The 24,962-nt window shown below is 42.1% G+C and overlaps 1 protein-coding gene across 3 annotated transcripts in view; it reads right to left on the minus strand.

Annotated features, from left to right (window-relative positions):
• The window catches only part of RALGAPA2 (Ral GTPase activating protein catalytic subunit alpha 2), a 206,921-nt gene that overhangs the window by 48,156 nt on the left and 133,803 nt on the right, over nucleotides 1–24,962 (minus strand). For all 3 annotated transcript variants that reach the window (XM_069955233.1, XM_069955234.1, XM_069955235.1), the window contains one exon: nucleotides 19,869–19,996. In XM_069955233.1, coding sequence (XP_069811334.1) covers nucleotides 19,869–19,996 — 128 coding nt within the window. The remainder of the gene's footprint in view (nucleotides 1–19,868; nucleotides 19,997–24,962) is intronic.

The following is a 24,962-nucleotide window of genomic DNA, read 5'->3' on the forward strand; positions in this document are numbered from 1 at the left end:
CGGGTAAGCCATGGGCTGAACATCACTATTAAACGGAGCAATAATTTTAAAACTTGCGGAAAGACAACGTTCAGCCGATCATTGCCCGAACTGGCCTTATTCGGTAGATTATCTTTCCCAGTAATAGGGCCCTTACACTATTGACCTAATAAACCTTAAGGAAATGTTCACACGTAGTATGAGACCACGGAACGGGCGGCCTCAGAAAAGATCATCCCGGACGGTACTGCAGTACCGGCCAGATGATCTCTAGCACCGTTGAGTTCTGATGCCGGCGCATCCGTGCGCGCCCGCATCAGAACTTTTCTGCGGCATGTCAGTTTCCTACGTCGCCACTAGTGAGGAGAATTGCGGCACGGATCCCCTAGCCGGAGCCCACCTCCCCCGCCCGCCACAGATCTCCCCCCCCCGGCTGCAGAGATGACAGGACAGTCATCGCATCTACTACTCAACTATTCCCCCATGCAGACTGGCTACAAGCGTCACCTGGACTACACTGCTGGGAGAAAGCTGCATAGTCCAGGCCACTTCTGGTGAACATGAAGTCGGTCAACACAGGAGAGTAGGTGAGTAGGAGATGCGATGACAGCAGAGTACATCATGCTCTTCTGTCATCTCTGCGGCCGGAGGGTGATCCGTGCCGCGATCCGCACTAGGACATGTCCTATTTTTTTTCAAGGTGCGGATCGCGGCACGAATCCTGTGAATGGCTGCATTCACTTCAATGCTTCCTAAAATTGTCCGTGGTCGCGGATCTGTGACCACGGACAATTTTACGGGACGCGTCAATGCAGCCTAAGTTTGGTTTGCAAAACCCCAAACAGTCATTTGACTCCCGGTGGCTGGGGAAAATGGATACAGCCCTAGGGCTGCCTGGAAAACATGGACACAGCCATAGGCCTTAGGGCTGCATCCATCTTCTCTAGCCACAAGAAGTCGAATGCAGAGGGTTCAGGGTTTCACCAACGCCAGGCTATTGTAATCACATCTCATTTCTACTCCCTCCATTTCCCTTATTAACTCCAATATCACAAATTATTAGAACAACCAAAACTGCATTCTACTTTATATCAAAATGTATTTGTTTTATAGTATTCTGTTATTTTTCTGTTTGTATTTTTTGATCTTACCACGATAATAGGCTGTAATTATTAAGAAGGCTCTCGGCAACCATGGAAGGATAAGATGAAAGGCACTTCTCTCGGAACCCTAGATTTTATTCTGTAACTTTTAAGAGAACGTGAAATAGCATTACATTTAATAGCTTATAATGACTTGAAGTATTACAGGCAATAGCTGTGCAGGAGTAGGGAAAATCATAGTATGGTTTAATTCCCCATATGCCTAGATTATAACTATAGCTAATATCATAATAATGCGTACAGAACCAAACATACAACCGGGAGATCTTCTGTGCTAAGAATTTGTAACTGAGCAATAGTATACCGATGCCTGTAATATCTTGGTATATAAGTAATATAATTATGGAAAGTCAAATAAAATTTATATCTGGGTAGTAAATGCCCAATGCTATAGAGATACGATAAGCGAAGAGATGCGTCTAATAACTGGAACCGGTGTTCCATTTTGGTTCATCGACAGGGGTTACTCATAGGGAATTTGGACAATACCATTAAAGGGGTACTTTGGCAAAAAAATAATAAAATCTTTCAAATCAACTGGTGTCAGAAAGTTATATAGATGTGTAATTAACTTTTATTTAAAATTCTCCAGTCTTCCAGAACTTATCAGCATAGATGATCGAACAGGGCTGAGGTTCAGGTTCGTTCGAACCATCGGCATTTGACTCCCAGCCTAGGCTGTATCCCTGTTTTCCAGGTGTTACTCAGGCTGTCTCCACCTTCCCCACGGAACGGGAAGGCAGCGGGAGTCAAATGCTGATGGTTCGGGTTTGTACGAACCTGAGCCTCGGCCCTGTTCGATCATCTCTACTTATCAGCTGCTATATGTCCTGCAGGAAGTGGTGTTTTCCTTCCAGCCTGACACAGTGCTTTCTGCTGCCACCTCTGTCCATGTCAGGAACTGTCCAGGTTTTCTATAGGGATATGCTAATGTTTTGCACAGTTCCTGTTATGGACAGAGGTGGCAGCAGAGAGGACTGTGTCAGACTGGAAAAAAAAACACACCACTTCCTGTAGGGCAAATAGCAGCTGATAAGTATTGGAAGACTTGAGATTTTTAAATAGAAGTAAATTACAAATCTATATAATTTCCTGAAACCAGTTGTTTTGAAATATATTATATATATTTTATTTATTTTTTTTGCTGAAGTATCCTTTCAAGTAGGAAATATAATTGACGTTCAAAGTTAATGAAGCAACTAAGGACAAAAAGATGATGGAACAGTAAAAAAATAATTATTCTTTCAAATTCTTGTTCTTTTAGAGAGCGTAATCATTCAATATGTTAGAAGCCTAACCATTAGACTGGCAATGCTAAAAGGGACACTAGACAGCAGAGCTTTTATTCCATGCGATAACAGGACAATAATAAAATACAGTAGCTTAATTAGACAAAAAAACAACCTTTTTTCTAACCTAATTTTGACCTAATTTTGAGAAAAACTCTAATTAAGCATCAGAATAACAAAATTGTAATCTCTTTGCAACTCTTTTCAAGTATTAATATGTAAGTGTGAGTTTTGGGATTCCATAATGAACGCCACTGCAAGATTTCTTTGTAATCAATGAGCAAAAAGCTGGAATGCAAATCCTATTCAACATCTTGCGAATACTAAGAGCTTTTTACAAGGCAAAGAACACGCTGAAAAGTTCATTAATTAAACAGTACTTGAAGAACAGATGGAATGGCTATCCGGATTCTAATTACTGGAAGTTGGCATGCAGGTTTGCAGACCTTAATGAGATTCAATAAAACAAGTGCTTGAACATCAATCACTATTGGGAAAAAAAGAGGGAAAAAAAAAAATGTTGAAAGATGAGCTGACTTATTAGGCAACAAGTTATAACATAGCACTGACATAGTGGAATTTCAGTTAATGCTTAAAATCTTGAAGCTTACACAAGACGAATGGTATATAAGAAGTCAATGTAGTGTTGTGCCCTGTGCATGTCAGAAAACGTAGATGGCAAGGGTTATGGTAGTGTAGTTCTAAGAGTGCCATCTGTGTTGCTCACTCTCTTTCTAATATACTGACCTACAGTCTTATGTTACTTTTACACAGGTCGATTAGCAGGCAGGAACGTTTACTGCCGATAATCGGCCCGAGCGCCCCCGTTTATTGGTAAATCCCATCTTTTGTGAAGGATTTAAAATTATTGTTTAATGGCTGCAAATCTTCCTGTGTATGTGGTTATGTGCGGGGGACTATGACAGTCAATAGGCCACACAAATGATACAGTAATCACTTGTGTAACCTGGCTGTATAGGGCAATGTAAATGGGCCCTTAATAAAGACGATAGTTAGTGGATGCCTCTCAAAGGGGTTATTCTAGAACAAACACATTTTGTATTATTTTTTTTTTTTATAATGGAGAGGTGGTAATCTCAAAACAAAAAAAGACCAATGCAAATTCACTTGCCCCAAATCCCTGCTGATATTTCTAAAGTTGGCAATATGCCTTCAATATTGGTCAGTTATCTCCACGTCCTCTCCATATAGAGGAATGTTTAGCAAGGTCGAGCATTCCTGTGTTCTCTATGGGGAGCGGAGGGTTAAGCCGCAGCCATACTGCTTTGGAGGCTGCTTATCTATCCGAGGACAAAGGGATCAATAGGTTATTTTCCATCATACCCTTTATCTCCACCAACATCATTTGTTGGTGGAGTGTTGGGACAGCCCCATATACTCTATACAGGTGGCCCATACCACTGCAAGCAAAAGTATAAAGTTTATGTGGACCTTAAAGAGGATGTACCACCCGGTACCCACGGATCGAACGGCGCAAGCCGCTGCCGCGGTCCGTTTTTCGGACCGCCGCCCACTTCCCGTGCACGGCGCCGTTCGATCCAGCGGTACCGGCCGGTGCTGAAGCACTGGAGGTCGTCCGGGCCGCCCCCAGTGGGAGGGAATTCCCTCCCCTGTATGACGCGGCTCGATTAGAACCGGCCTCCCCGTGCCGGCGTTGTTCGATCCGTGGGTTCAGGTTAAAGAGGATGTACCTGGTGGTACATCCTCTTTAACACTTTGAGATGGGAGTAGAGGCCAAAAAGAGGAAAGAACTTGTATTGGCGTGCTTTTGAATCTATCTTAGAAGCAGGACATTAGCCAGTTACACACTACAATAACATGAAAGATTTTTTTTTTATAAAAAGCAATAAGAACATTTAGTAAGTTAAAAACTGCATAGTCAAATACTTGGCTGAAAAGCAACTCTTTCTCTTCTATTGGCTACATAATCACAAAAAAAAAAAAATCCAGTAACATAACTTGTCATGAACAATCTTCTTTTGGTATGAACAAGGCACATAACAGCACACGCAGAGAAAGCATGTGGATTACGTAGTATTCGCAAAGGGCCAATTTTCAAGGGAGTACTATTTATTTACACCTGAATGCTACATTACCATCACACAAAGTACAAGGAATAAAAAAAAAAAAATAGAATGGAACATTTTCATGTTGCAAAATTATTCTGGGAATTCTGGGGCATAAAGTTCTGGTAAAAATTTTGGTGTTTTCCAAAGACACTCAAATTTCTAGGTGAAGCAGGTCATTATAATCTGAAGCTTCAACAAATGAAAGTAACCGCAAAAACTACAGGTGTTGCACGCTAACATTGAAATGACGTCACTGTGTTACTTCCAGTGAACATAACTTTCCAGTTACTTTCTCTCCTATGACATACAAAGATCATTTGTTAAGGGCCTTCTACATTGGCTGATTATCAGCAAGGAGCATGGCTAGAAACGCTCCTTCTGCCAATAAAGGGGTCTGTGTATACGTGTCAGCGATCACCTCAGGAGCAGAAAAACGTCAAATCTTCGGCTGATTGCCGACACTTTTATGTGGGCTTTAAAATTTATCGCTATTGGCCACACATCTTCCTGTGTGAACAATTCAAATATCTGAACAAGCAGTAAAGGCATCATTCATGAGGCCTTGCCATGTAACCACGTGTGCCATCTAAAGGCACTGCAAACTAGGGACAATCTATCTTGCTGATCGGCACTTGTCTGCATCCTTGTACTGCCCCATCGAGAAGTGTAAAGCTACTTTAGTCAAAACTAAAGGGGAGATTTATGAAAGGGTGTAAATATACACCTGGTGTAAACTGTCCACAGCAACCAATCACAGCTCAGCTTTCAGCTCTGGAAAAATATAAGAGGAGCTGTGATTGGTTGCTGTGGGCAGTTGACACAAGGTGTATATTTACACCCTTTCATAAATCTCCCCCTAAATGTTTCATGGATGCACGTCTAGAAAACTAAAAACTACCTGTCTGATTCCTGCCAAGTAACATATGTCCTTTACACAACTTTCGGTTCTTCATGCCTGCACGCATAAGGCCTTCCACTTAGTCACAAAGTAGCCGAACTTTACCTACTTGATTCTAATGCTACTGTCAAGTAAAACAAAAGGCTGGTCATATACATTAGATTATTGCACTCCAGGCTTAGTGGGACTGGCTTAATACCTAAGTACGGGGCCTCGTGACTCTCCTGTGTCAGGAGAAGGACTGAGTAGTTACATTTTAACATGCCCAATCGTTTTGTTCTGAAAGGGGTTAATCTGCCAGAGCACATGAATATCCTAAGCCAAAGTGGCTCTGCATGTGTTAGGAAGGAGGGGGGGGGGGGGGGGGGCTATCTAATGTGTATGGCCAGCCTAGGGACATTTTACACCAAACAATTATTGGCCGTACTTGGCCGATTACCGGACGATAACTGCTTGGTGTAATAGCTCATGTTAAAAGGGCACAATCAGTTGACATGCCAATGTTGGGAGATCGTTGTCTGTCAACATATTCAATAAAACAATAGCGAAAGCTGTCGTTCCATGTAATAGGAGCAGAAGGGCAGACTGCCCCACTCTCCAATGGACAGCCGGACGATCAAAAGATCTCCTGGGCAGTCCCTCTAGCGCAGTGTTTCTCAACTCCAGTCCTCAGGACCTACCAACAGGTCCTGTTTTGAGGATTTTACAGGTGACATAATTATAGTCAGTGCACCAGTAACTGCCACAGCTGTTCGTTAGAGCAACAATTCCTCCAACCACAAACACACGGGTGTGAGGGCGCAGGTCCAACAAAAAAATATAATAAAACTAAAAAATATGTATAATATATATATATAATTTATTAAAAGACTCAAAGCGTTTCGGAACCGCTCCGGTTCCTTTCTCAAAAGTCAGGATAACTCTTGAGAAAGGAACCGAAGCGGTTCCGAAACACGTTGAGTCTTTTAATAAATTTTATATATGTTATAATATTTTTTAGTTTTATTATATTTTTTTGTTGGACCTGCCCCCTCACACCCGTGTGTTTGTGGTTGGAGGAATTGTTGCTCCATTGTTCCTTGGAGGATATCGGGAGTGGCTGTGGTCTGTCTCATATGTGCTTCTGAGTGTTGTGCCTCCTAGCTAGCACAATCTTACCAGGTGAGGGTTACATCGTTTTTTCCTCCCCTTCGTTTTATCTATTTGATCCTCGCCACGGAGCGCTGTCTCCTTTTTTGTCTACAGCTGTTTGTTGTATGGCATATCCACAAAACATGACCTGTTGGTGGGTCTTGAAGACTGGAGTTGAGAAACACTGCTCTAGTGGATCCCTACATGATGTCTGTGCTTGTAATAGCACAGACGGCGAGCAGGGAACGAGAAGGAAGTAAGGGCTGACCTGACAGGTGGGCGCTCAGTTCCTTTTCACATTGTGCTGTGTAATAAGGCCCTAAGACCGGGGGGGAAAAAAACTTTCACCCTAGAAAAAATGTTGTTATATTCTACGGCTTCTTTTATTGGTGGAGTCTGCCAGATAATCAGTTCTCCAACAGGCTTTTTAGCAGCCTCCCTCTCTCCTATGTCTTGGAGTCATCTTTTACAATACGGCCAGGATCCCTAGTGGCGCAGCAAGAAACTGACATGTCAGTTTTCTGCGGACGCTATTCATTAAATAACGTCCGCAGAAAACCCTGTTAATTCACACAATGGAGTGTGCGGCTCCAGCCACACGCTCTATTGTGTGCAGTGGGGAATTTAGATGCGAGTCACAATCAGAATTCAACGGCAGTAAAGATCGGGTCACGGAAAGGCTGGTGTCTTACAGAGTGGGTGCATATGCATTTTTTTGTGATATGCATTATTTGTACGAAAGGATACTTCCATAACCTTTAACTGTTAAACCACACAATGTAATAATTACATACATATAAGACCCATACTACATATCTTGGAAATAACAAGACGATTATACCATGTAATCAATAGTCAATTGTGTGATAGGAATATAGTTAAAGGCTGAGACCACATCCTGAACACAAGTGGTTACAGAAATTAGCAGAACAGAAATCTTTTTTGGCACTTACAAAATACCTTACTGAATATGAGACACTAAGGGCTCTTTTTCATCTGTACAAGAAATAAAAAGGTAGAGAATCCAAGGCACTTAGTATTTTTTCCCTCCTGAGCTATCCAGAAAATTGAGTTAATAAGACTGTTTCTATCCAAAAAACATATGATGTTTTTTCTGCATAGTATTAATTAGACCCTCGCTCATAGAGAACTAAAAGGCTCTTAACCTTATCTCTTTGTAAGTCTGTCTTTGTTGCCTCATATGCCGAATAGACTGCTCTTAAATTCTGTATAACCGCTTAAAAGAAAAAAGTACTATATGTAATAAAAAAAAAAGAAAAAATAAATAAGATAAAAGAAAATCCATTTGTTGCCGACCCTTAGCTGTTCACTGTCGCTCTGTTTTTTGGCACATTTATGGCAAGGACAAGATGCATTTTTAATAAATGATCTTCAGTAACAATTAAAAACCTGAAGAAAAGTGCAGTGAAGGTCACATCGGACACTTTAACACTGTACCCTGCATAAAATAAATCACCCCAATGGACTGATCAAGGAAAGGACACTTGAAAGTCTCTTGATCTTACACTAGAACAAATATTTAACCCTATCAATATCAGATATTTTTAAACCCCATGGAAAAAGGGGAAAACAAATTATGAAACTGTGCATCCGTGTTTTTGTTTCCTTAATTCACCCAAAATACTTTTTAATAATATGTGGGACTATACATGTGGGACTTGTCCCTGGTGGCCTCTTACTGCCCTGCCAGCCTGATATATTCCTCCTTATACCAAAGCAGGAAAAATGTATCAATCAAGGTTGGTTTTTCATGGGAGGGTTTATGTAAGGCTAAAATGTGGGTCAAGTCATCAATATTCCTTGTTATGCATAATCCCTGATGAACCCTGCCTGTGTTGTGAGAAACGTGGTGGAACTTCGATTCCATGATGTGTACTACTGGTTGCATTTGGGTCATACTCCGGTACAGACTCTGTTCCTTTAGGGCAGTACACATTTAGGCTATGTTCACACTACGTAAAAGTACGGCCGTTGTTGCCATCGGCAACAACGGCCGTACTTTATGCACCTGTGAACACTGCCTTCACTTCAATGGGATCCCGGCCGGAGCGTATACACATCGTATACACTCCGGCCCGGGATCCCATGCGGACCCGCAAATAACTGACATGTCAATTCAGTAAATTGCGGCCGTAGAAACCCATGTCAGTTCACACAATGAAGCGAGTGGCTTCTCGAGTGTGCTTTAGGCACATATTATGGAATGGGAATCTGGACTTACCTGCATGTATTAAACACGATGGGGGGAATTTGCCAAAACGTTTCTTAGTGAAATCCTGCTGCCTTAGGCCCTATTCACATGTCCGTGGTTCTGTCTTTAGCTGCGGACCTGCAATTGTGGACAGAACACAGGGCCAATAGATTTCAATGACCCAGTTCACGTGTCCACTGTCTTCAACATAGTACTCAGCGAAGCACATTCGTAGTACAGTCCGGGGTCATGGTCTGCACTACAGATGTGTGAATAAGGCCTTAGGGCCCTATTACATTAAGCGATAATCTGTAGAATCAGGCCGATTAGGCAGATTATCACTCCGTGTAATAAAAACAATGCTCGTTGGCTTTTGATCTTGACCTAAAATCATTGGCCGCCAACTGAGCATCACTACATGTAACAGCAATGCTTGGCCGACGGCTGATGAATCTATAAAGAAAATTATATATACACGTCTATGCTCCCTGGTGTCTTCCTGGCTTCTGCCCGCTGCTCCTTGTGGAGCTTCAGAGCTGGTCTCTGAAGTGACAAGCCGCTCAGCCAATCACTGGTCGAGACAGGCCAGCGCCGTGGTCAACGATTGGCTGAGTGGCCTGTCACTTCAGAGACTGGCTCTGCAGTTCTCTCAGCGGCTGCAGGAGCCAGCAGAAGGAAGACACCGGGGAGTGCGGAGAGGTACGTATATATTTTATTGTTTTTATTTATATTAGGACTGCACAAGGCTCATTACTTTACTGATCGGGCCGTGTTTACACCAACATACATTTTAGTAACAATATATGTTAGCTCACTGGTGTGTAGTGTAATAAATTAGGGCCACGCCCCTTCCCATCCCACTACACTTTTTTTTTTTTTTTTTTAAAGACGTGGCAGGGCTGGCATAATTTGACCGAAATTCATGCATATTTGCCCAAATGGAACTTTGCACAAAAAAACTGCAACTTTTCCCTGCCAAACTGAAAACATAGGGGGTAGATGTAAATTGCAACTTACCTTTTTTTACTTTTAACCGTGAATTGACCAACTTCTGTAATGTTTGATTTGTATGTAATTGTTGGATCCCTTCAAACAAATTGTCATCTTTTTGCTTTAATATAAACATTAAAAGTTAATTATTATGAATTTATGGTTTTGTGACTTCCCACAAGAAATTACCATAAACTGCATTGTATGAACACGATCTTAGAGTAAACAATGCTACTGCATTAGTGATCAGGTAGCCATACCACCTTAAGTGTGCAGTCACTAAACCAACAGCGCATTCTATTTGTGAACTGTGTTTAAACCTTAGAAAATTCCAATCTCCCGCTGAGCAGTGTACATTAGGCTAATGACCACAACACACTTTAGCACCTACAAACAGTGCCAGAAATCACTTTGAAGATGTGAGACCTGAGTGGGCAACACATGTCAATTAGCATGATAATTCCCAACAATGTAAACACAGCCCCTGCGCATTCAACAGACAGATTGGCCTTAAATGTTAATGGTTAAGTAGATTTTTAGGTAATAAACCAGAATTGTAAAAATACTTAAAAGGCGTGCGAGCCATATTGTACTTTCACATTCAAGGAAGAGGACAATGCGAATTGACACAAAGCTCACATTTTACATCAACCACTGCCAAACGCTAAGGATAAGCTTTTATTTGACCTCCTGGTTAGCTACCTAATTTCCTAGTCATCCTTCCGGAAAAAAACAAACTGAAATTACATGAAAATATGTCTAGTAAAGGGACCGGCTGTGTATCCCATCCCCGATTTTGTGTTAGAATTTAATACTTAGCAGACATAGTAAAAATATGAGATAAAGGGAAAAAAAATTACAGAAAATTTCATTAGGTTTCTAATCATGCAAAAATTACTAAAAATCTAAATATCCACATAAAACATTAAAATATTTACCATTTAAAATTTCCTAACAGTTAAAACCGTAAAGTAAGAACTTTTTGGATTATTTTCTTTTTCATAACCACAAGCTTTGTGAGACTTCATAGCCCGAGGTTTAAAAGCATGGGTGTGGAAGGTGGCTTTTGTTCGGAAAAATTAGCAATGCTATGAGTCATTGTGCATTAGAGCTGGAATAGTTTTGCATCTTGTATGAATCCAGACACCATATGCCATGCGAGGCTCTATTACTTTATTTGGTGCCGTTGTAGACAGGGGCAGACACGTGGGTATCCCCAATGGAAAGGCTGTCTCCTCTCAGTGGTGAGTGGAGGAACCCAGTGATCTGAACACATCAGACATTGTAGCTAGCAGCAGGAACAGCTGGTAAGCTAGCAAGAAGCAATGGCAATACAGAACTAGAATGTTAATGAGACCCAGTGAACTGACAACACAACCCCTAGAAGGGAAAGAAAATTATCTTAATTGTGTTCTAATTTTGTAATTTAAAAGCTGGATACACAAAGTACTGCTAAAAAAAAACAAAAAAAAAAAACCCACATAAATAATATGCAAAAATATAAAGTAGCATAAATAAGAAAGACAAAGACCTACTTGGACTTGAACCTTGGTCACTTCTGTGACCAGCTGTATTAAATAACACGAGTTTACAACTGCTAAAACTACCACCCTCCATCAAGTCCATGGAGAGGATATAGCCAACTATAGAAAATGTATTCTAGAATGTTGAAATATTTGTTGACATTTCTATCGTGTTACGCTGGCGTGAGCAATGCGAGATGACATCTAAAGCAAATGCTAATGAACAATCCTGTTTAATATTCCTAAATGCAATGGCTCCTCAAAAGCTCAGTGATACGTGTATTATGGCCCACTGAGTGGCGGCTGGTTACTGCGTTAATCCGGCATATTTAAGTGGAAGGAAAATGAAGCTGATGAAGTGTTTGAGATGCAGACTGCTCAATTAACCCCTTAAGTGCAAAGGTGGCCCGCAAACACTGCATATAAATAATCTGAGATTAGAGACATGCACATCACACTACTATCTAACGGGTAAGATTCATCCCCCCCCGTTTTCCATCTCTAGGTACGAAAGAGAATAATTTTATAATAAAAAAAACTGTAAGAAAACCTGTATCATACACTATCGTATAACACGGCATGGTATTTAGAGTTTATTAGTAAAAAGACAAAAGTGATCAAGAAGAATAAAAAATACAATAAAAACTTATAATAAACAAGAAAAAACAAACATTGGAGTAGTTTTCCTTTTTAAAAAGAGACACTTAAGACAACAGTTAAACATTAAAGGGGTTCTCCAGCACTACAAAAACATGGCCACTTTCTTCCTGAGACAGCACCACTCTTGTCTCCAGTTTGGGTGAGGTTTTGCAGCTCCGTTCCATTGAAGTCAATGGAGCTTAATTGCAAACCATACCGGAACTAGAGACAAGAGTAGAGCTGCCTCCGGAAGAAAGTGGCTATGTTTTTTTTGTAGCGCTGGAGAACCCCTTTAATGCTGTGGCAGGGGGGAGACAAAAAAAATAAAAACACCTTACTTCGCCCGAATCTCCTGCAGCTCAAGTTTGGCTTTGTATGGCCCTAATCTATTGTCATTCTGCTTTGAAGCAGGACCTACCAGCTCAGCCAATTGACTGGCCGCAGCAGTGTCCATCTTGGAGCTGAACAGGAGCTGCAGGGGACTGGGAAAGTATTATTAAATGATGTGTTCACACGTATAGATTTTGTAAAAAAAATTTTTTAGTTATCATGGAAAACACAGCACTCCTGTTTTTTGAGAAAGAGTCAGAAAACAGTAAGTCCTGTGTATCTCAGGCCATCTGAGCGCTCACAGAGAAGGCAGTCACATGACTGACGGACACATAGAGCTGTCACTCTCTGTACTGGCTGGAAATTCTGGGTTTAGGGTGTCTTCACACCTAGCGACTGTCTGTCAGGTCCTGGCAGATCACTTTCACTACATACACGCAGCGGTCTGAACGACTGCTGCGTGTATGTAATTCTGCCGGCCCCTTAACCCCTTCAGCTCCCGCTCCCCATTTTTAGGCTTGTGCTGAAAAAAAAGAGACTAACGGTGCCCGGCCAATCAGTGGCTGCGGCAGGGCAACACACTGATTGGCTGGGCGGGAGAGCAGTACGCCGGGACCCGTGCAGCGAGGAGAAGTAATGTATACAGAGCGGGAGCCGGGCGGCAGCTGAAGGGGTTAAGGGGCCGGCAGAATTACATACACGCAGCGGTTGTTCAGACCACTGCGTGTATGTAGTAAAAAGTGATCTGCCAGGACCTACCCGACTCGCAGCGTAATTTACGCCTCGAGTCGCTAGGTGTGAAGGCACCCTTAGTCTCTTTTTTTTTTTTCAAACAGCACAAGCCTAAAAATCTGCCTCCAATAGACCTGGATTTCTGGTAAGTTCAGCTTTGTTTTACAGAATGAGAACAACAACAAAAATAATGAATGTATATTGCAAACTTGCTTTATATCACATTACTGTTGATTTAGAAAGTTATACTTTAAAGACAGTGACACTTTAAACCTTTCTTAAGTGGAGTACCCCTTTAAGGAACAATCTCTGTCCCTATAGGCCCTTTGAGGGAAGGATCTAGCTGGCCACAGCTTTCCCCATTAAAGTTAGCTACTTACTAAGGGTTAGCTACTTAATAAGGCCTATTGTACCATAGTAAAAGGACTGTCTGTAGTGGTATTTGTATTTAGAAATGAAAAAAAAGATGGCCATGAATAACTAGACTGGATTTAGAAGGGAAATAGAAAAAGTTTTAGGAATCACAAAAAATATGGATATACCAAAGGAAACACATTCGGTATTTTATTTCCAATATTTTAATAAAGTTAAATAAAACCGATTGAGGAGCCGTAGTTCTGTAAGAATATAAAATATGTCAAATTTTTGTCCATGTTCTTGAAGGGTGCTACAAGTAAGAGCACCTTTTCTACAATCTCATGTAATGCTACCTAAAAGCTTTGCCTTGCATGAGTTGTAACAGGCTAGGACAGATTAGAGTTATCGATTGATGCCTGGAGAAGGTTCTCACTGTGAGAACGGAAGGTAAGCAGTGGAGACAGACAGCTAAAATATCGATCGGCAGCAGCAGGGAAACTGCACTTCAAAATGAAGGTCAGGGCTTTTTTATCCCACCTATTATAGCTACCGCGGTGTTCATCAGGGCACGGCCAAGATTGGTGTTGCTTGGCCAAGTGCTTATGCTTCCAAACTCGGCTCTGTCTTTAGATAACTGGTTACAATAACTGACAGGAGCAGCTCAAGATGGCAAGTTAAATCTTGTGCTTCCGTCTCAGAGAGGTAACAAAGACCGACCGCAGACAAACCTGTCAATCAAGGATGATCATCTCACAGAAGAGAGCTGTCAGGTGCCACGGTGAATAAATTGCCGCAGCAATGTCAGGCTCCCCTCAAGACTTCCATAATAGTTTCCAAATGAATCCACATACAGGTGTTGGATGGACACAGTCACTATCTAAAAGGAACGAAAATAAGGAGGACAGACTTCATACCAATAAATTGTGCTTATTATTTAAAGGGATACTTAAAATATTTAATTTAATATATATTTTTTTTTTACAGCGGAGGCCAGCTGCCCAGACCCCTGGTCAGACCTCCTAAGCGGATCCGGGGCGGTTAGGAGGTGCCACTCCCCACCGCAATGCCTCCCGCGGAAGTGTCGGCCTGGCCCCCGGCTCATACGCGCTCTCTGGAGATGTCTCGGTGATTCCTCAGCAGAGCGCACACCAGTGACCTCAGTGTATGCCCCCGTCCTGTACATCCGGTAGAGTAGGCTGGCGTACACTGAGGTCACTGGTGCGCGCTCTGCTGGGGAATCCCCCGAACGTCGCCAGAGAGCGCGTATCAGCCGGGGGACGGCCCTACAGAAGAAAAGAAGAAGACAGCCGCAGCAGGGAACAAGGTGCTAGGTGAGTTGTGTTTTTGTTTTTTTTTTGTCTGGGGCCATCTATAGGGGAGAGCTATATACTATTGGGGGGAGCTCACAGGGGGGCTATATAGTACTGGGGGGAGCTCACAGGGGGCTATATACTACAGGGGGAGAGCACAGGGGGGCTATATACTACAGGGAGAGAGCACAGAGGGCTATATACTACAGGGGGAGAGCACAGGGGGGCTATATACTACTAGGGGATATCACAGGGGGGGCTATACACTACAGGGGGAGAGCACAGGGGGGCTATATATTACTGGTGGGAGCTCACAGGGGGGGAGCACACAGGGGATATATACTACTGGGGGAGAGCGCACAGGGGGGGCTATATACTACTGGGGGGAGCTCACAGGGGGCTATATACTACTGGGGGACAGTGCACAGGGGGGCTATATACTACTGGGGGAGCAACAGGGGGCTATATACTACTGGGGGAGAGCGCACAGGGGGCTATACACTACTGGGGAGAGCGCACAGGGGGGCTATATTCTACCAGGGCAGTCACACCCTTTGTACCTAATATCAAAGGACTGGTGAGAGAGAAAATATGCCAGTTTTCCCGCTAATAAGCAGCAATTCTGCATGTAAATAGTTGAACGTTTGTGAAAAGTACCTACTGAAGTTCAGCTCGGACCTTCACCTGACAATAGACCCCGGTAAGTGGACCTTCACTAAAAGTTGTTGAGTACCCCTGATATATATTACTAATACATTGCTTAGATAAAGTTATATTACTTTGTTAAAATAAATATATAGCCTTTTCTTCCCTTGAGCGGTGGCATCAGTAAGGGACCGCGCCGCCCTCTGCTGCCGCCAACGTTTGTGTCAGAAACTGCAGGGCTCTAAATCCTAGACCCACTAGCAAAGTGAACAGCGACAGTATTCACCACTCGCTGTGGAGCGGCTGCTGCACTGTGTATAGAGTCAAGCAGTCTCCCCTGGGTATTGTGTATATGTGTGTTCCAGACACGAATGTTGGGGGCAGCAGAGATGCCGGTGTCGGCCCATACATGTTCCAGTGTCTGGAGTATCCCTTTAAGAAGCTGACTGTGCCTAACAGCTATCAAACAAAAGAGGGGTCTAACAAATGTAAACGAAAATCAATATATAATAAAATATGATAAATAACAATAAAAAATAAATAAATAAAAAGAAACACAGTACAATCCCAGAGTATTCCAATACATGTCACATAATATAATCATAAAAGTTCAAATCTCGGCACTCACCATTTTCATGCTTCCAGAAATCTTTTATTATAGAAAATTCATCAGATTTTTTTTACAGCAGTAGAAAACAGGACTTTTCGGCATCAAGCCTTCCTCAACTGTCTACAGCAGACAGTTGAGGAAGGCTTGATGCCAAAACGTCCTGTTTTCTACCGCTGTAAAAAAATCTGATGAATTTTCTATAATAAAAGATTTCTGGAAGCATGAAAATGGTGAGTGCCGAGATTTGAACTTTTATGATGCTATAGAATTTCTTGGACATAATGTAATCAAACGCTTGTTTTGGTTTAGGATAAAAAATTACAATTAAAAATGTAAAAGATTGTACATGTTCAAGAATATATTAGTTTTCTCTTATTAGAGTGAACCTCTAATATGTCAATATTCTTTAAAGTCTTTACACAAAGTGATGATTAAAATGCCACAAGTGATCTCTACTGCTTCTTGCCTATTCTTTGGAACCTATAGGACTGCTGTATATAAGTTGCGCTATTCTATCTAACTTCGGCTGGCTGCTGAGTAGGACATGACACTGACACTGGACAATGGACAATATTTCATGTTGAACTTTGGTGGGAGGTACGACCTCTTATAGTTATTTAACCAAGTTCAGGTTCAGGGCATTACATGCAGTAGCTGGGAAATAGCAGGTCAGGGTCTGGGAAGGTTGAGAAGCAAAAGGTCTCCTGAGCAATTATTACTATCCAATGTGACAGGAGGAGAAAAAAACCTCAGGGGCCAGATTTACAACAAATGCCTGATTCTTAGTCAGTTTAACCTTAGACTACGCAGCCTAAGACTATGTTCACTCACAATTTTTGAGTTTCATAAAACTCAATAGTTAAAAGCAAAAAAAACAAACAAACAAAAAAAAATAAAAGATGGCTTTTTTCGCCATCTTTTGCATCATCAAATAGAGCCTTTTTGGTACAAAAGACAACTGAAAAAATATGTGTGAACAGATGAACCTAATAATGAGACTTATCAAAATTGAGACCTACTATTAGTTTAAACTGTGCTTGATTTTTGGCCCATTTTGGCACATAGAGTGGCCACTTAGGCATGCTTCCTTACAGCAGCCATGTTCTTTTTACCCCGACCACTTCCAGGGAACAGTGTGTAAAAGTGTGCAAGTTAGGGGTTTTTTTTGGCGCAAATTCTGCAAAAAAGTCTGGGGCATTTACAATATTAGCTTTGCCCCAATATATTTTAAACTAGAATAAGTGGAAAACAATTATAATGGGAAGCTGTAGCAACACGTGCCTTCCAGGAACTCAAGCTTCTCATTGAGAGCATAAAGTTAAAAAAGGGTTATGTATGACACAAAACACAGCTACTTTACTGCAAAAACAGTGCCACCCCTTTCCTCAGGTTCTTTGTGGTACTGCAATTTAGCTCTGCTCACTTCAAAGGAACAAAGCTGCAAAAGAGTGGTGCTGTGTCTAGAACAAAGTGGCTGTGTTTTTTTCTAAGCCTGGATAAGCCCTTTAAAACTTCACTGAGCCAATGGCTCATAAGGGCCTTATATTCACTTCTAATTTACTTCTATTAAAAACCTCCAGTCTCCCAGTACTTATCAGCTGCTGTACGTCCTACATGAAGTGGTATATTCCTTTTAGTCTGACACACTGCTCTCTGCTGCCACCTCTGTCTATGTCAGGAACTGTCCAGAGCTGAAGCAGATCTCCATAAAAAACCTCTACTGTTCTCCAGACTGGACAGAATACCACTTCCAGCAGGTCATGAAGAAGCTGAAAAGTACTGGAAGACTTGAGATTTTTTTTTTTTAGTAGAAGTAAATTACAAATCTCTGGCATCAGTTTTCTTTTCTTGCTTAACTACCCCTTTATTGCACAGCATCCCCCAATCCTTTATAGGACCACAGTCTAATCTAAGGGAAACGGTGCGGGGAGGACACACTTCTGGTGGGGCATGGCATTCAGCAGGGATAGCGACAATGAAAGACATGTCGTAAGCCTTACAAACACAAGTCTCCCTTAATACTGATCAGTCAAACCTGTCAATTGAGGAATGTAATCTCTCTCTCTCTCTCTCTATTATATATATATATATATATGTCTAGCGTCCCAAGCTTTCGCTAGTATTGAAGAACCCCTATCCCTCTTCACCAGGACGGCCGCAGTGCAGAGGAGCTGTATGGGCGCAGACGCGCTGCACAGGACATATGTCGCCCAGTGACCCAACATCACTTATAGCACATGAACTAAACTTCAAACCCTAATGTCATTTCCAGAACAAGCTACACGCTACAAGAACTTAACTTCATTGGCATTTAGTTATGTGGGGAGGAAAAAAAAAAAAAAAAGCTTTCTAGCAGTAAAAAAATGTATTTGGTGGAATTTGTCATCATGATCAAATGATTACAGTGCAAACCCCGGAGATTTTTCAATGGCTCAGCAGGTTTCTGGTCCCCATGGAAACCAAATTTGGTACATTGTCCTCCACTCAGCTGGAGTATTGAATGTTGGGGCCTTTTGTGCATGATGAGATTTCTTCTCCAACCTTCGGCGGTGGTGGCGGCGGCGGCAGACTTCCCTGCTTCCTCCTGACTCGCTTCTAATTGAGATGCAAATTAATCTCCGCGGCTGATTACACTTCCCTCAAAGCTCCTGACAAGTGCAGCTGTATCCAGAGTCTGCAGACCCTCCAACAAGTGACTTCAGCTGTCTTTACTTCAAAACGGCTGCCAAGCTTCCACTGTCCTTGTGGAGATAGATTCGTTTCAGAAACACCCATTCCCGAAACTCTACTAGACACAATTATCCATCGCTCCATTGTAGTCCCCCCTTCTACGTTCTCTGCGGAGGATTCCCCTATAAAACTTTCATGTGGTATAATGGGACTGTGCACTTGTGAGCAGGTCAAGACCCTTTTCTTCCGATACCCCGAGATTCTTGTGGAGAGATGTTCTGCATTACGCAGGTCAGGAGACTGGAATGTGCACAAATAGCTCTTTAAAATGACAGCGAAATTGTCTTTGTAACCTGCTGGGAAATTTGTATCTGTATTCAGCAAAGCTCTTTACAGTCTCCTGTATTTTATGGTCTGAAAAGGACATAGGAGCTGCTGGCACAACACCTGCTCCTGCTGAAGGGGGCGCCATAGATGGAGGGTACCTGTGGCTTGTGACCCGTACAGCAATGTTACTAGACTATGAAGACAGCTATTATATGGAACCACTATGGTCGCATTATTTGAGTACTGTATAAGATATGGTACATTGTCACTATACAGTACTGGAAGCACTGTATAGCATTCTTATTTAGGCAACTGTATGAAAATGTTATTATCCAACAGATGTCTTTTTTTAAGGATACAAAAGAACTGAAAAACACTAACAGTAAGTGTTGGTGCTTAAAAAAAAAAAAAAAAAGGATGCATACTCACCTGCCCCAATTCCCCACCTCTACCGTTCCAAACACAACCGCTCTCCTATTCTTTCTGAACTCCTCATCTTCAGCAGTCATAACCAATCACAGCACTGCTTTCGTTTTTCGATCAGTTGGAGTCTGAATGTTCACATCCCCAAGAATCAAAATGACCTGTGAAAAGTTTTCACTAATGACAGGGACACTTTAAAAAGCTGCACAGTGCCTGGAAATGAGCCATAAACACAAACCTTAGTGAGTTCTTTTTAATAGTGAGCCGGCAAACCCATGTCACTGTCCATTCACTTTAACCTTAAAGGCACTAGCAAGACTCAATATGGAAACTGTCAGCTTGTGGGCGTACGCTTGACAATGCGACATCATTGAGGGGGACGATAGCCCTCTCGTTTTTCTTTTAAGACGACTCCGGTCTTCTTTCAATTCATGTAGTATGAAAATCTCCATGTGACAGCTACCTGTGCGCTGCCAAAATACCAAATGAAGGCACTTACCAAATCAAAGGGAACCTTCTTTATGACATAGACCTCATATAAAAAGGATACAAGCTCTGGTAGAGAGGGATAAGCGACTTGACAGCTCTGCTGGCGTTGATACACGTTGCACACACAAGAGTTGGCAACAGATTTTCTGTTACAATAGCGCCGTCAAAAAGGGGACCGAAAAATGGCACCTGTAAAATAAACAAAGATATTTAGAGACAAAAGGCATTTCACACAGTTTACAAAGACAAGCGATCATCCCAGTGCCAACATGGCTTCCTATACAGCAGCACAGGCCGTATGCGCTCTGCATAGTGATACACACAATGTGTATGTTCTATGGAACATACATCCGCACACAATGCGTCTTTATACAGGGAGAAAGAAAAGATGTTTTCTAAGGGACCCTTACGGTAGATCTCCTTTAAACAGATTAAGGAGCATCTGCCACCAAAATGCTGAAAGTAGAATGACATGAGACAGACATTCGGCAGTATGTGCAGCCTTACATAACATGGAGAGATCCTCATCCATATCCTAATCTAAATGCTCATGAATATTCACGACAGGTTGTACCCGGGCCTCTATAATACAAAGCATAGCACGTTCCTATGGATTCTCACAGCTCATTGGCTGAAATATCAGAATTCAGAATAATGGGCAGTGCCAAACCAACCCAACAAAATGAATTCTTTGGGACTTTAAGGGACTTGTCTCTTGCATGCTAACATGGTGCCTTTACCATAACTTAGGCTCTGTTCACACTGATACTACAAGCCTTCATAGGGTTCCATGACACTTGATAGCAATGTTAGTCATCAAAAGGACAGGAACCTCTGAGGGGTCCTACCTCTTCTGCTCTCAAGCGCTACACTTCCCCCCTCTGCACTTCGGTGCTGATACCTTTCACAGACGAGCAGGGGGATATGAGCTAGTTGCAGGCATGGTATACGGGTGAAACCACACCCGCACGCAATGTCCAATAGCTGCCCGAAGTCACAAGATATGTAACATCACTGTCCACAACATGTTCCCACCCCCCCTCTCCTCTTGCGGAAGAGCAAAGGGAGGAAGTAGAACCCCGGAGAGCAGAAGAGCTAGGACCTTTCCTACTCTCCGGGATAACCCCTTTAAATCACTGATCAAAGCTCGCATATCATAAAAGCCATGATGCTATTGTGAACCTAACCTTATAGTGGGGTTCAGCCATATACTACAATAGAACAGTCGTATTATTGAGCACTCCTGGGAAAACTTACAGAGGGATGATAAGCCTTTAGCAATACACAATTCAGAATGTAGTCTGATCTAGCTCATCTTCCATCCTGTTATGTTACCAGAAGTATTTTCTGAATTATTAAAAACACAATGGTCATAAAACAACCACAAATAGCCGGAATCAGATGTAAACAAGTTATTTATTTGCGTTTCTTTTTTTGTTTCTGAAGGATGACAAGGGATGGGCCCGGCAATGATCAGTGACATTTGACAGGGGCCACAAACTGCTCTCCATCCACACTGCCAGGATGAATGGGGAATCTATTTTTCTGCATACATCGGGAGATAATAGAGTAGCACTAGCAGAAAAGAGGAGATGTAGAACGCACTAGCATCCCTAAGAAATGCTGCACCGTTGTTATATTCAGTATACAGCTCCGCCGGTTGTTAGAGGAAAGTGACAGACATGCATCTAATCAGCGTCCAACATGAGGAGAACAGAAAGAGGGGGGAAAGCAAACAAAAAAGGACGTATATAAAGCCTGCGTATCGATCGGCCCAATCACAACGGCCTCCTATCCTGAAGAGCTCAGCAGGGCAGATTGAGCAGCTCTCCAGAAGAGACAGAATGCAGCCTCTGCCTCCTCTCCAGCACTTTGATAAGCTCACTTAGGTCCTCCAGGGAGAAAACGGTCAGGTCTGACACCAGATTTGCACCATCTGTTCCCCTTTTCTTACAGTGTACAGACCAGCCCTTACTGACCAGAGCCAGCTCGGATACACAGGGGTGCTGGCTGTAGTAAAACACTACTGCAAGAGAAGAAACACATGCTTTCTGAATTATTAATATAGCACTTAAAAAGCTTGCTGCATGCCTTCAGGTGTCTATACAACCAACTGACTGCAAAACCTAACAAAAAAACTAACACAACGGAAATGTGATGTTCACTAACTAAAAAAAAACAAAACTATTTACTTGCATACACAATAAAAGCTATTGAGGAATACTGAGTAATGTTTAGACCAATATTCTAGGAATATTTCAGTGACAAAATGATGAAGCTGCCTGAACAACATTGCACTTTTACCTAGTGTTTCTCTAGTTTTAACCCTATGGTTGTGTAATAGAGCCACTCCTCACAGTAAAGCAATAGGGCGACATATGAGGGGAATATTAGCCTATTATGGAGACTGGTAAACAGAACAAGGCTGGTTAACAAATGCTTCAACAAGTCTGGTAATCCTGTCTGATCTGATCATTATAAGCTGCATTACACTGAATCCAGCAGTATATACTCTAAGACATAGAAAACAACAGCAAAGATGCCTGAATCCTCCACATAACTGGTTCACCATAACACAGAAGACACCACGGTTCAGAAGGTTTTTGTACAATCAGATTGCACATAAAACAACCGTATCAATTATCAATCAATTATTTTATTATTATTTTTTGTATGCTTTTTGTGTTATAGTGATGTTCATAGTGATAGTTAGCCACTTTCCACCCTGTGTGTACTTTATAGGCTTGTCCAAACCAACACACACCAATCAGCCATAACATTAATATTGTGTAGTACCGTCCCACAAATCCCCAAAACAGCTAGAGGTGATATGTGGTAAGTTTATGTAGGTGGTGTGTGCCACATGGATGCCAAGGATGCCCTGCACAGCTTTACCCAGTGTATCACACTGCCTCCACTAGCTTGTTTTTTTCCCTATAGTACATCCTGGTGCCATCTCTTTCTAAGCGACACATGTACTGTACCTGAACTTCCACAGAAAACATGATTTATCAGACCAGGCCACCTTCTACCATTTCCCCATGGTCCTGTTCTGATTCTTACCGGCCAATTGTTGGTGCTTTTGTGGTCTACAGGGGGTTAGCATGGCCAATATGACAGGTCTATGACTACATGGCCCCATACACAGCAAGCTAAAATGTCTGTGCTCGGACACCTTTCTATGAAATCCAGCAGTAACTTTTTTAGGAATTTGTGACTGGTAACTCTGACCTGACAAGATAGTCTTCTACACACATCAATGAGCCTTGGCTGCCTGGGACCCTGGTTGTGCTTTATTAAACCACATTTGGTAGGTTGCAAGCAATGCATTAGGTACACTCAACAAGATCTGCCATATTGTGTCCTGACCCAGTCATCTAGCCATGACAATCCTCCTTCATTCAGCTGACGTTATCAAGGACTTCCTAATACATGGGTCTCCAAACTGCGGCCCTCCAGCTGTTGGGAAACTACAACTCCCATCATGCCTGGACAGCTAAAGCTTTGGATTTGGCTGTCCAGGCATGATGGGAAATGTAGTTTTGCAACAGCTGGAGGGCCGCAGTTTGGAGACCCATGGCCTAATATATTCCTATATATGTCAGTGGTTTCAATGTTATGGCTGAGTGAAGTATATTAGAAGGTATGTTGCATAATACTGGCACATATGGACTCTTAAATACTATAGAGGGAGATTTTTGGCCAATTTCAATCAGAAGTGTATGGCTGTACAATATGAAGAAAAGTTCCAAATGACTGGCGCCTGAAAGATATTGCAGCCCTGCTTAATATTACATGAATGAGATGCCAACATCTAATAAATAGTAAGCCAATAGGAAGACTTCCAGGAACTACTGTGTTTCTCCAAAAATAAGACCGGCTCTTATATTTTTTTTTCTCTCAAAAAAGGGTTAGGGCTTATTTTTGAGAGAAAAAAAATACAAGAAACAGAGAACGACCCTACACTGTAGTGAGCCGCCATACTGTATGTCCCACTGTTGTTAAGCTCCTATACTGTAAGTTAGGCCTCCATACTGCATACCTCCCACCTCCCTCTATAGTTTTTCCTCCATAACGTATACATCTCCCCTCTGCAGTAAGGCCTCCATACTATACACCTCCCTCTACCCATGTTCCCCCATACTGTATGCAATCACCCTCTGCAGTAAGGACCCCATACTGTATACCCCTCTCCCCTCTAAGTAGTTGTTCCCCCATACTGTATACATCCCCTCTGCAAGTAGTCACCATTGTGTATACCTCTGTTCCCACTCTAAATATGGGGGGATGGAGGGTACAAGGGCCAACTACAATGTTCCCTACTGTGCATCTTCTTACCACTCCTGCAGTCTGGGTTGAGAAGGTGGGGGCGGAGCATAATGTGTCTGGCACTGATTGGCTGATACTCCGCATCCGATGTCAGTGATCATGGTATTGCTCAATTAGTTTGCCATGTTTGCTAAGTTTTCATATAGCATGAAGTTGCTCAGTAGTGAAAAGAATGAGGGATACTGAGACCTATGGTGGCTTCCTTTGGGCCACATTCTTTGAAATTTAGTGGATTGTCAGACTCGCACTAAACCATCAGACGTGCCATGACCACTGTTGGACACCTACTCTGCGTAGTTCAAGCTAACATCCTTTAATGGACTAACCACAAATGACTGAATGTGGCCATAATGTGCAAAGTAACTACACCCATGGGAAGGGGGAGATTTATTAGCTCTATATACAGATCTCCACTACAAATAGTGTCTAATCAATGATTAAGAAAACCCTATTTACTATAAGGGTGGGTTCACACGTCCAGGCCCTGCAGCAGATTTGATGGCGCAAATTCAAAGCCAATCTGCAACTTCAAATCTGCTGCAGATCCTGTACGTGTGAACCTACCCTAAGGTTTAGTTTCCACATGCTAATCTTTATGACCATTGCTAAATGTCTCTTTATATTAAAGAACAGCTCTGTCAGTCTTCCCAATAATAAATGATTCTGATGATGGTCCCAAAGGAGAAGACTCAATGTGTAAGAAAAGCCATCCTTGGATATAGTGATAGCTCCAATGTTCCCAAATATATGTTATCCCTTAAGATAGTTTTAATGTTTTTAAAACTATTTAAAAAATTTTTACCATTAAGAAATAAAAAAAACAAAA

This window comes from Dendropsophus ebraccatus, chromosome 15 (assembly GCF_027789765.1).
Source record: "Dendropsophus ebraccatus isolate aDenEbr1 chromosome 15, aDenEbr1.pat, whole genome shotgun sequence".
NCBI classification, from domain to species: domain Eukaryota; kingdom Metazoa; phylum Chordata; class Amphibia; order Anura; family Hylidae; genus Dendropsophus; species Dendropsophus ebraccatus.